This window comes from Buteo buteo, chromosome 21, assembly GCF_964188355.1.
Source record: "Buteo buteo chromosome 21, bButBut1.hap1.1, whole genome shotgun sequence".
In the NCBI taxonomy this organism is placed as follows: domain Eukaryota; kingdom Metazoa; phylum Chordata; class Aves; order Accipitriformes; family Accipitridae; genus Buteo; species Buteo buteo.
In genome coordinates this window covers 22,294,854-22,308,149 of record NC_134191.1, presented here as the reverse complement: position 1 = coordinate 22,308,149, position 13,296 = coordinate 22,294,854, and the positions used below count along the sequence as shown (strand labels likewise).

Genomic DNA, 13,296 nt, shown 5'->3' with positions numbered 1-13,296 from the left:
ACCGCCAAGGAAGATGACTGGCCTGGCTGAACAGGGAGCTTTTGGTAGGACTCAAGAAAAAAAGGAGAGTTTATCATCTCTGAAAGAAAGGGCAGACAACTCGGGAGGAATACACGGATCTTCTTAGGTCATGCAGAGAGGAAATCAGAAAGGCAAAAGCTCAGCTAGAACTCAATCTGGCTACTGTCGTAAGAGACAACAAAAAACGTTTTTACAAACACGTTAACAATAAAAAGAGAGCCAAGGAGAATATCTGTTCTTTAATGGATACAGAAGGGAACATTGCCACCAAAGATGAGGAAAAGGCTGAGGTACTTAACGCCTTCTTTGCCTCAGTCTTTAATAGGGAGACAGTTATCCTCAGGGTACTCAGCCCCTTGAGCTGGAAGGCAAGGACAAAGATCAGAATATATCCCCCTTAATCCAGGAGGAAGCAGTTAGTGACCTAATACACTGTCTGGACACTCACAAAACTATGGGACCTGACAGGATTCATCCAAGAGTACTAAGGGAGCTGGTGGAGGTGCTTGCCAAGCCACTCTCCATCACTTATCAGCACTCCTGGTCAACAAGGGAGGTCCCAGATGGCTGGAGGCTTGCCAATGTGACTCCCATTTACAAGAAGGGTCAGAGGGAGGATCCGGGGAACTATGGGCCTGTCAGCTTAACCTCAGTGCTGGGAAAGATTATGGAACAGTTCATCTTGAGTGCGCTTACATGGCATGTGCAGGACAAGCAGGGGATCAGGCCGAGTTAGCATGGGTTTATGAAAGGCAGGTCCTACTTGACCATCCTGATCTCCTTCTATGACCAGGTGACCCACCTAGTGGATGGGGGCAAGGCTGTGGATGTTATCTACCTCGACTTCAGCAAGGCCTTTGGCACTGTCTCTCATGGCACACTCCTCGAGAAGCTGGCGGCTCATGGCTTGGAGAAGTGTACTCTTCTCTGGGTAAAAAACTGGCTGGATGGACGAGCCCAAAGGGTTGTGGTGAATGGAGTTAAATCCAATTGGCAGCAGGTCACTAGTGGTGTCCCCCACGGCACCGTACTGGGGCCAGTTCTGTTTAATACCTTTATCAATGATCTGGATGAGGGGATCAAGTACACCCTCAGTAAGTGTGTGGATGACACCAAGTTGGGCGGGAGTGTTGATCTGCTTGAGGGTAGGAAGGCTCTACAGAGGGATCTGGACAGGCTGGATCGATGGGCCAAGGCCAATTGTATGAGGTTCAACAAGGCCGAGTGCCGGGTCCTGCGCTTTGGTCACAACAACCCCATGCAGCGCTACAGGCTTGGGGAAGAGTGGCTGGAAAGCTGCCCGGCAGAAGAAGACCTGGGGATGCTGGTTGACGGCCGGCTGAATATGAGCCAGCAGTGTGCCCAGGTGGCCAAGAAGGCCAATGGCATCCCGGCCTGTATCAGAAATAGTGTGGCCAGCAGGAGCAGGGAGGTGATCGTTCCCCTGTACTCGGCACTGGTGAGGCCGCACCTCGAGTCCTGCGTTCGGTTTTGGGCCCCTCACTACAGGAAAGACATGGAGATGCTGGAGCGTGTCCAGAGAAGGGCAACCAAGCTGGTGAGGGGCCTGGAGCACAAGTCTTACGAGGAGCGGCTGAGGGAGCTGGGGCTGTTTAGTCTGGAGGAAAGGAGGCTGAGGGGAGACCTTGTCGCTCTCTACAGCTACCTGAAAGGAGGTTGTAGTGAGGTGGGTGCTGGTCTCTTCTGTCAGGTGGCTGGAGATAGGATGAGAGGAAATGGCCTCAAGCTGCGGCAAGGGAGATTTAGATTAGATATTAGGAAAAATTTCTTTACTGAGAGGGTTGTCAGACATTGGAACAGGCTGCCCAGGGAAGTGGTTGAGTCACCATCTCTGGAGGTATTCAAAAAGCCCATAGACAAGGCACTTCAGGACGTGGTTTAGTGGGCATGGCTGACAATTGGACTTGATGATCTTGAAGGTCTTTTCCAACCTAAATGATTCTGTGATTCTATAATAACGTTCATTCATAAGGCAAGATCCTTCTTGAATGAGACAGAACTGAGAGCTACTTGAGATTATCAGCAGTCAGGTTGTTGAGTGTCAACAGAACTAGAATGGAAATAACTGCTGCCTTTTTGCTACAATTTCAATTTTAGCTCCTTTCAGACATCTCCTTTGGATTTGCATTTTTACTGCCAAATTAAGGAATTGCATAAGAATCTATTTGGACAGAAATACAGGAATTCTACGAAGTGTACATTAAAATCTGTAAATGGCGACAATAGACTTGTCAGGCTCAGCGATGGCCTTACAGACCACTGGGGCAATATAAATGCATTGGGCCTGATCCAAATCCTTCTAGAAGCCAATCAAACGATTCAAAGGATGAAGAAAGCTCCGGAATTAGAAAGGGGAATATGCTTGCACTGATTACGCACTACACATGCACTTAGACTTGATTTAAAATAGTCTTTACACTGATTCAGTAATGTTTAACCTCTTCAAGAATAACAGAAATTCCTTAGTTAACAAATAGAATATATTTCTGATGCTTTCACAATGCAATTGAAAAAAATGCTGGACACTAACAAAAAAAAAATTCACCTTAAGTAAATGTTAGTAGGCAGTGATTGAATGTTTATAAAACAGGGTCTTAAAAGGAAGCATCTGCCTCAGTTCCAGTTACGGTATTCTTACCACATTGCTGTTAGCACTTTTTTCTGTATGTTTTTTTACCACTGATAAAAATGCAGGAGAACTGACCTTCTAGACTTTTAGTCCTTATTCATACACCTTCTGTTACCAGCAACAATCACTTTACGGCTAAACATTTTCTCACTATGCTTGAAAATAATTCCCAAGGAAAAAGGAAAAGTTATCCAACTTCTGCCTCAATATCAGTCATTTTGTCCCATAGCACAGGCTCAGTCATGACAACAAGGCATCATCAAGACCTGGGGGCAGTAGGGTAGGGATCTAGCACTTAGCAGCTTGCAATTTTTACTTCTTGGAAAACAAGTGAATTGGGGTTTCAGTGTTTGCTTTGCACAGAATAAAATAGTTATTTCATTTGTTAAGATCACTTCCACTTGCTTCAAAAACAGCCATTTCTGATTTATCTGAGAATCCCAGCCCTAGCACTAGCCTATTGCTTGCTTAGCTCAGAGGAGGTAAATGATGACAGTTGTATCTACCCAGCTGTTGCATGGTGCTGGCAGAAGCTGGGAGCTTGCAGACTCCTCATACGCAGCACAAAAAAGGCCTCTAAATGTCAGTCAAGGCTTAGAAGTTTGACCTCATGGTTTTGTAAAGGTACCTGGGTTTCTGCTTTCAAGTATCAATTCCATGATTACAATGTAAGTTTACCCTGGAGCAGAGCTAATGACTTATTCATTGTTTTGCTCAGGTGTGCAGGAGGTGAAATTTACCTGCTGAAACAGGTATGTGCACCCGAATGATGCACAAGACAGGGAAGCATCAGCTTTCGCATAGTGTGTCTCAATCAAAGGAGGCATTTTGTAACAGCACCTGTCTGCAGCATTGGAAATATACATTATTTTAGGGGGTGACAACTCTAAAAACTGCATGTTTTGCTATTTTCTAATGAAGGACAAAAATCTCATACTGTGCTGAATACATCCTGTTTTCTTTCTAGGGAGAAGATGACTTAAGTTTATTCATCAAAAAGTAGTAATTTGAAGGAAAAAAATGTGGTTTGCTTTCACATATGATTTTTGTGAAAGACCTAGACATGTTGCATGTACACCAGGATTGCAGTGAGGGATTAATGTAGAGGGAGAAAAAGAGATTGAAGTCCAACTGTATGTTGGTTTGTCATTTGCATCTGAAATTAAAAGGAATTGCCTGAAAGCAACAAAATAATTTTATCAGTCAAAAAGCTCCCCTGCTGGGATTACTTCTGTGTGCCAGTACTGCTCTCTTGAAAATAATAATACCGTTCCATAATCCATCAAGAAACACATATTTAATAAGGAAATATTCTGAGAGGAAAAGGCAATGTCACATAACCTCTTTGTTCTCCCAATCCCTGACATTTTCTGTCCTACCATCACAGGCTCAGTCATGACAATAATATGTAATCAAAACCAGGGAGCTGTATAGAGGCAGCACAAAAATTAGCAGCTCCTAAAAGCAATTTACTTTCAGGAGAAGATGGATTAATACACTTCCTTATGTCAACAGCTATTTAACATTTAGCAGCTTGATCCTAAATACACTCTTGATGCTCGGAAGAATTTCAGAAAGCATACTTTCTGTTGTACAAAGCAAGAATCAAATGTAAGCCACCATTACTTAAAAGAAAACATAGCTTGGTAGGATTTGGCCCCACACTTTAAGCAACATCTGAAGTTAACCTTACCTGGGTAATACATGCACCAGTGAAAGCCACAATCACAGCCACAATGTTAACAGTGAGCTGGAACTGCAGGAACTTGGAGATACTGTCGTAGACATTACGTCCCCACATTACAGCCTTCACAATGCTACTGAAATTGTCATCTGTTAGGATGATATCCGAGGCTTCCTTCGCAACATCTGTTCCAGCAATACCCTGGAAAAATTAATTGTGAATAAAATTACCTACTAAAAAGTACAGTGACAGTTAGAATACAAATCTTCATACTCATTCAAAGTCCACAGTTATACAGAGACTTCCCGGCACAATAGTAACAGTGACTGCTGAGTATATTCTGCATTTTATATTTGCTAGGAAGTTATCTAGTTTGGCCTATTTTTGAAAGTCAATAAGGGTGCAGAAGAGGGAATTGATAGAGAGCAGTGGCATTCATGTGATGATAGTTTTGAGTGTTTTAAATTAACAGTTTAATGACTACTGAACTTCTGAGTTATTCCTATCATTGATGACATTTTATTAATAAACATGAACAGAATTGCTAACAAAAATTGGTATTACATATCTTAATATATAGTCTAGTATATTAATGTCTTCAGAGTCAGAGTAGGTTGGGAAGACATCTTTACAATTAGTGATGGATTTTACCAAAGCAAAATAGTACTCTGCTGTTGTGAAGAACACAGAGTTCATTTTTCTGTGTTGGCACCAGATTCTGCACATAGCTAATAATTACCTTATATAAAATATTGAAGAAGTATCAAAGCTAGCAATACCAGTGAATCTAACATAGTAAATTAAAGGATTCTAAAACAACATAACTCATCCCCTCCAATATATTGCTTCATTGAGAAGTAATAACTAAGCAACTTTCTCAACATTTAATGAATGAAAAACCTCTTACAGCAAATTTATAATGACACAAACATCAATAAATATGCTCAAGATTATACCATTGCAAAGCCAACATCAGCTTTTTTAAGTGCTGGTCCATCGTTGGTTCCATCACCAGTCACAGCTACAACCTGCCTCTGTTCCACCTGTGTGCTGTCAATAATACCTGCAAAAAATGTATATGTGAGTGTATACATACATATATATAAAATAATTAGCAAGATAAAACTTCCCTCTGAAAAATAGCAGGTTCTGTGTAATGTAGACTACATAATACCACACAAGTCTTACAGAGATTAATAGAGGTGATTTTTAAGGAAAATAATGATGAAAGCAGTGTCATCACTAATATATGCTACTAGACATCACTAGTAGAATTTACATCGAAAGTTCTGATCCTGCATCATCAAAACATCACCAAAACTTGCATAGACTTCAAAGGGAATGAGATCAGCTCATTATGTTCTTTTGGAAGATTTCTACTACTTAAAATTATGTGTCACAGTAAACCCATTTCAGCCCAGCTCTCTGATTAAACATCAATGGAAAGGATTTGCTGAAGACTTAAGTTCATGCTTAAAGCTGTCCTAAACTGGGACTGAACTGTAATATCTGCTTTACTGCTATGCCTTCTGGCAATCAGTTTAACCTAAACATAACAAATGCCATTGATGAATTATATTTAGCTGGAGCCAAATTAGCTTTTTAACAGACATGTTCAGTTCTGCCAAACAATGATTAAGAAGATATAAAATAATTCTTTAAATTCTGGAGCCAAACATTTTAATAAATAGACATAATAAAATAATTTCTACTTTCATTTTGAGATCTTTTGAGAAAAGAAAGGACTTTTCACTTGATGAATCAAGTTTCACGCAACTAGCCTGCAGGGAAGTATTTTCCACTTACGCAGATGGGGAAAGTAAGGAAAAGAATCAAGAATTTTTCTGAGGTTACAGAAGCTGCCCTGGTTTTTAATAGGATGGGGATCATTCACCACTCATGTTTTTATTTCCATGTCAGAGTCCATTTGAATATGAGTCCAGAATACAAGATTGTTGTGTACGATACAAGAACACCTCTCCATATTAATGACTTAGTGGGAAAAAATGACAAAATTCCTTTTGCTAACACATTTTGCACAAAATCATAACTTCTAAAAACAATCATCAAAACCTACCCAGTGTGAAAAGCTTTCATTCTACTCTGGAAAAAAATAACTCACATATCAGATAACTAACCAGAAATAGGAAATTGCCGATTACTGAGCAATAGCTGCCTCTTGGCAAGGTTCAGGCTTATCAGGCACGCAGGAGATTGCAATGCAGTATGGATGCAGTTAGTGTCCTGTATTTTTCAGTCTTATGAAAATCAGAAAAAAACCTATTCACTTTCCATTGGCAGTATGAGCTCAGATAAATGACACATTATTCTGATAAGATCTTATAATTAGAGCTTTCAATTTGTTGGGGTGATTTGCCTTTGGTGTTACTAAATAAACAGGACCATCAGCTGCCATTACTGTTAAAAGCATTTATCTTGGTCTTCCTTTCTTATTATTATCACAACCTTTGATGTTAAATTAATAGTTTAAGTTTCTGAAAAAAGTCACTAAAATCTTTGACACATCATGATATTAACTGCTCCAACCAGGTAGGTAGCATCCTATCACAAGTGGGTTCCAAATAGGAGCACAACCCAAATCAAGTTGAAGAGGTTCTAACAAAAGACCTCCTAATAGGTATAAATAGTGCTCTAGTGTCAATGACTATACTACCAACTGCCCTGCATCAGCCAATTGCTGGATGCAGCTAAGTAATTCACAAGGTTTAGTAGTCATTTGGAAGGTTTAGTAGTCATTTTTATCCCTAAAAGCAAACTATGCAGCCGGGATAAGCCCAACACCCTCTAGAGCACAGAATCAGCAGTCACGGAAAAATAGAGATAAAATGGTCTTGGTTACCACCAGCACCTCAGCCACACACCTTCATCGCAGTGACCACTGCTAGTGTCATCAGAAATACATCAATGCACAGCACAACAGTATGTGGATGGACTTCAGTGCTATTCACAGGAAGAGAGAAGATCTTTGCAGAACTTTCATTTGTACATCAGACAAATTTCTAAAATGGAGCAGTAGTGATTATTTGGGATTCAGAGGATTTATCATAGCTATACTTATGCTCCCTGACTTCTGCATGCTCTTTTTAATCTATTCCTCCTTCCCCATTCCTCACGTTTCTGAATTTTCTTCTTTGCAGCACTTTCCTCCTTCCTAACCACATTTACTTTTACTTTCTTTTTCTCTTTCTTTTACTGGTAATAGTTGTGGTAAGGTTTCACCTCGAGAATTTTCTTCAGTATCGAGTAATACATCTGTATAGATTTTACAGTGTAAGGACACCAAACAGAAAAGGGATGCTTAGAAAGGGTTCCCGCTCTGAAGTCTTGAGCTGTGGAGAACAACTGCTTCAGTGATCAGTGAAAAATGTAAATAAAGGCATGACCCAACAGACTGCCAATTAAGAGAATGCCCATTTCTTTAACATTTACTGGCCTTTCCACTCATTCAAAACAGCTAAAACAAAGCTTCAGTATTAATTAGTCATGCCTAACAGCCAGGAAATTCCTTCAAAATAAACTGCTTTACTCCAGTTGAGTGCTTACATACAGTATTTTAATAAAAACTTAAAAATTTAAAAATTCCTAAAACTCAGCAAAGCTTTCTCCCAAAACAGCCTCTGCTGTTTCATTGGTCTGCTCCTTCATCTTAAGCTGTTTGGCCATGACCTTCTTCTGTCAAAAAGAATTTTATTCAACAGACACAGGAATACACCTAGAGATAACATTACAGTGTGTCCCCCACGCAGATTCTGCTGATGCTGCAAGAATTTTGGGAGGAGTCATGTAGTTTGCATAAGGTGTAAGTTTTTCTGAGCAAGCAGCTTGTTTCTGATGAGGGAAAAAATCACATTTAAAACAACTCTGTGTAGCTATCAAGAGGGGCACTATATGCACAAGCTTGCTATAAAAGGTACCAGCACTGCATACACAGCTGAAAGTGAAATACACCTTGTATCTCCCACCTTCCTCCCATCTAATATTAAGGAAGCATTAAATCAAATCCACTCAGGATAATAATATAAAGAATATTAACCAACAATGTGTCTTACTTTTCTTTTACAAGGAGCTATCTGTACCCATGGCTCAGATCAGAAACATCAAGTACAGCCTCAGGTTCTCCCTTTATTGCAGAACAAATGCCGCTTCATTTAAACAATTCTTAGTTGCATTATCATCCTTAGAGTCACATCAGTAAGAAACCCTTGGTTCTGGGTGAAAAACATTCCTGGTTTAGATATTTCTTTCTGTCTCAACTGATTAACTCAAAATAGGCAGACAGGAAAAACTTAGCTACAGTAGAGCATTTCAAAGATGCACACCAATTCAGGTGTTACCAATGCAGTAAAGCTGATCATCCCATATGCTTACACATATTTATATTTCTTTGACAAGCTAAACATAGACAGATGCAGTAATATATTTTCATAGGCATGTTCTGTTCAGATTAGTTTTTAATACTTCCAAACTTTTTGAAGCTCCCTGATAATTTAACAAGAATTTAGAAAGTCTGTCTGAAAGAGAAAATTTAAATTCACTTTAGTTACATGCTTAAGTACATGCAGGAATAGAGCTTTAAAGGTTAACATAAAAGTGTTATATATAACATTAGAGACAGCATTGGTAATTGTTAAGTGAATAGTGCTCCACAAAGTTCATGATATTAGAATGGCAGAAAAGAACATGGCTAAAACGCATGGATTTCTGTACTAAGTGTGCACCACCAATGTGCTTTATATTATAAGACTGAAACACTAAAGGGGAACCTTGAAGGCATCAGTGCCTCTCACAAAGTTACACTGAACACAGGCTGCAGAGACCTAAATGGTATTTACAGAATCCCAAACTCTAGATTCAAATGCAGTATACCTCCTGCTTCCTTTAAACTATTTTTATGTTCTTCGCTTCAGGGAAGGGTTGGTTGAAGCTGACTTTTTACATTGTGGAACAGGTCAACTTTCTGAATATTTCTTCATATGAATTTGAATAAAAATAAATATTAAAATTTTCTCTCAAAAGGAAATCAAAACCACTTGCAATTTGCAACATGCTGATATTTAATATCAGATTTTCAATTAATACAGTTTTCTATATTTGTATTATTCTACCTAGTCTCATGGCATGTCCACATTAACAAGTTCACGAATATAATACTGTCCCATGCAATAATATTTGAAATATTTTAGTAATTAAGGGCAATTACTAAAAATATTTTCTTCTTTAAAGTTCCCTTTCTGCTTGTTAATAAATCAGCCTTACATGTGAATAGAATAGTTGTTTTTAATATCACAGAAAAATAATTCCAGCCTAATTTAAAAGTATTGGAAAGCACAGCTGCTTTAACTGGTAAACTGAATATTATTTTGATCTTCTCTATACCTTCTAATAAGAAGATATTTCCCATCAGTACTAAACAGTTGCTTCCCATAGTATTTTAAAAAACAATATTACAATATTGAAGTATTTCAGCAATAGTATTATAAGGACACATCAGTATAAATGATATGCATGTTTACTTGTTGTATTTTGAACTAAGGTAAAAAATATGAAATTATACCAATGGATGTCATAAAATCCATAAGAAATTGTATTTCAGTTGGATTGAGATATCTAACATTTTGTTTCACTGAAACAGTTTGTGATGATAAACCATTTTGACATCTTTTTTTCAATCTACCTCTACTTCAAAGCCATAAAAATTTGAGAGAAACTATCTGCCCAGCCTGAAATGCTGAACTATGCCTTTCTCTAGTCCCTTAGCAGTAGTAAAAAAAAAAAAAGCAAAATAAAAATGATCCTTTTGCTGGGTGGGATTGTGCTCTGTTAAGGAGAAAAAATATTCCCTCCAGCAGCTGTATGTCATTAAAAATTAAATATAAAAAAAGTTTATTTTGTGATGTGTGTTTTTACCCTAGAGCAGATAGAATACATCAAAGAAGAGAAAATCCTCTTTATCCCTGAAGTGTCTGAGAAAAACATAACATTTTAACAAGAGGCCCAAAACTAGTGAACATTTAAATAGTTTCTTGTAACTTTTAATGGCCCTTCGAGTATTACCAACCAAAAAATTCCATCATGATTTTCCCCAGACTTGCTCTTGAACCTCGTTAGATACTTAATTGCTCTATCATTTGACCTTGTGACATCTTTAAAACATTAATTGTATTAGTTGCATAAGGCATTCAGAAGTAGTAAATATCTTTCGGATTGTCAAAGTGCATATACTATAAAACATCACTAATTTGCTGCTTATTTTTTTTCAGCTCTGTATTGATTTCATTTTGTCTGGCAAAGGTTTCATTTTTCTCTTAAGGGAAAATCCTGAATGATTCAAATGAGTACTCCCAAGGGACTTATTTAATCCACTTAATGAAACACAAATTGTTGTGTGTTTCTGAAACAAATAAACTATTAGGCTGTACAAGTCATGTCCTCTAAGAGCTATGAGACAGTATTTTATATACACTAGGGAAGTGAGGAGACTTCAGGTAACTTTGTGCTGTTTTAATACTGACCTATGGAGCTAATAATTATATTGTGCAAACCAGTGGTCTCCAAACCTTTTCAATCATGAACACCTATCAGTATAATCTTTTTGAGCACACACACACACACAAAATATGTATATTATTTATAAATTATACATATGTACTACTATATTATGTGCCTTATAAAACATACATTAGAAAAGGATGAGATGGAGATGAAATAAACAGTGTTTTTTAAATATCCTCCTATTAAATAATGGTAAAAAATATTTTCTTCCTGCATCCCAGTGGATTGTCCCTGACGTGTGTGCACCCCACTTTGGATACCACTGGTCTAAACAATGGCTGGAGAGGGTGAGTTACAGCACTATGTCTCCAGCTGCCCCATCTTATGCACTGTGCCAGAGCTTACAAGGTATTTTAGTTCTACTGAATGATCCATGCTTCCAGAGCTCTTCACATACACTGGTCCTAATCCCAAAGGACGCAACTGATCCAATCTTCAAATTCACAATGGAACTTTTGCTCTAAAGTCATTTAGGCATTTCAAAAAAGTACATACCGCTCAAAAGCCTTTGTAATCAGTCGTGTATGGAGTCATATCAGTAAACCCTTGCCATTCCAAAAGGATTTCCTACCTAAATGTGAATTATTATTTAAGTACTCAACCAGCTGAAAACATGTAACTGATCATCTGGATCGTATCCTGAACTTTAGCTCCTCCAAGAATTGCTAAGAGTCTCTCCGGACTTTCTAGGGCCTTAGCAAAATAATCCAGTTCTTTCTTCATCAGGAAGCCAGCAAACGCAGCCATCTGCCAGCAGGGCTTCTGCTTGCGCCGGCCCCCCATCTTATCATGGCCAGAAATGATGCTACTCCTGATCAGAAATCTTCTGATTTCATCAGCTGTCTTTTAAGTGTGAGCTTCAAAGTCAACAGAACAAGATTTCAGGTCATCAGGAACTGCGAGTTACAGATATGAAAAAGGCTTTATAAAGAAAACTGCAAACAAATCCCTCTTCTATAGAGCATTCCATCTGCAGACAGTATGGTAAGAGAATATAATTTGTATGGTGAGGTTTTTATAGGACAAAAACAGACTCTAAAAATACAGCCAGAAATCTAAAGGAAGCCAATGCAAATCATACAATTAGTGAGCCTATAGGAAAATGGAATGGCCTAAAATACATCTCCATTCATGTGATGCTACAGACGGCAGCTCCTAGTTACATGATCTCCAATAACTCCTATTGCAACATGCAAAGTTTATCTTGGAATACTCTTTAAAAATAATTGTGGGAGAACAGATGCACTTGAGTGACTTGATTTACTCTAAGTGAACTTGTTCTTGTTTTCTTCATAAAAACGTATAGGTAAAGACTAAAAAATCTATGCCCCCTCTTGTTTATATGAAGAACAACCTATTTCTGGACAATATTTTCTTTCTGTCCAGCAAACATGCATTTTCCCTTCCCAGCTAAAGCCTCATTCTAGTCCAATGAAAAGTCACAAGGCAAATATGACTTTGCCTACATCTACTTGCCAGACATCTTATTGGTATTTCTGTTACTCCTGCCAACCAGTTTCCTATTATTTTCCATTTGAAGGCTCAGGTAAAATGCAAACGCAAGAGACTGGGTTACTGAGAAAACTTCCTTGTATTATGTATTGATGTGCAAGTAAAGATAACAACTCATATATTTGTAAACAGTAAAAGTTTTACAACACAGACAATGTGCCAAACATAATTCAGTAACTTTTGACATTAATAACACACGCGCGTGAAGGTAGTCTGCACGCACCTTTTACCAAAGTGTGTTTGTCCGTGGGAGATGAGCGAGCAAGCACTCGAAGCTTTGGCCAGATTTTGTCAATCCGCTCTTGCTCAATCTGGGGGCCGGGCAGAACACAAAAAAACCCAAAAAAGTAAAGCTGTTAATCTGTGATTAGCAAAATGCAAAATATATTCGCATCCCTGTGTCAGATGATTCACTTCACTACTTGGATCTGCAACTTTTCTCCAAAAGCACAGAAAAATTGCAACAGCCAGCAATGCTGCAAATGAAAGCAAGGTCAAAAAAAGCAGTTTTCTACTACCAAAGCTCTGCTGTTGGCTAATGTAGGTAAATTTTGCCACAGTATCTAATCAGGCTTTCTTATCATCTTTATGGATAATTCCACTCAGAATCATGACTCTAGATATAGGCTAGTAGAGTTTCTCAAAGCTGATCAAACTTTTACAAGTAAAAGTGTGTTGTTCTATTGCACATTTGAATCCAAGTTCTTCATTTTGGCACCAATAATGGCAGAATTTTCTCTGCATACCAATAGCAACAAGGACAAATCTGTTGCATGTACTAACCTTCCCAGGATTCCATCAATCAAAGCAAGGAGTAAACGACTGTGTCCATTCATTAATGATGGACTCAAAGACA

At 38.3% G+C, this 13,296-nt stretch overlaps 1 protein-coding gene across 9 annotated transcripts in view; it reads right to left on the bottom strand.

Annotated features, from left to right (window-relative positions):
• The window catches only part of ATP2B2 (ATPase plasma membrane Ca2+ transporting 2), a 440,103-nt gene that overhangs the window by 38,234 nt on the left and 388,573 nt on the right, over window positions 1-13,296 (bottom strand). For all 9 annotated transcript variants that reach the window (XM_075053370.1, XM_075053376.1, XM_075053369.1 and 6 more), the window contains 3 exons: window positions 12,664-12,751; window positions 5,312-5,418; window positions 4,365-4,556 (listed from right to left, as the gene is read on the bottom strand). In XM_075053370.1, the coding sequence (XP_074909471.1) occupies window positions 4,365-4,556; window positions 5,312-5,418; window positions 12,664-12,751 (387 nt within the window). The remainder of the gene's footprint in view (window positions 1-4,364; window positions 4,557-5,311; window positions 5,419-12,663; window positions 12,752-13,296) is intronic.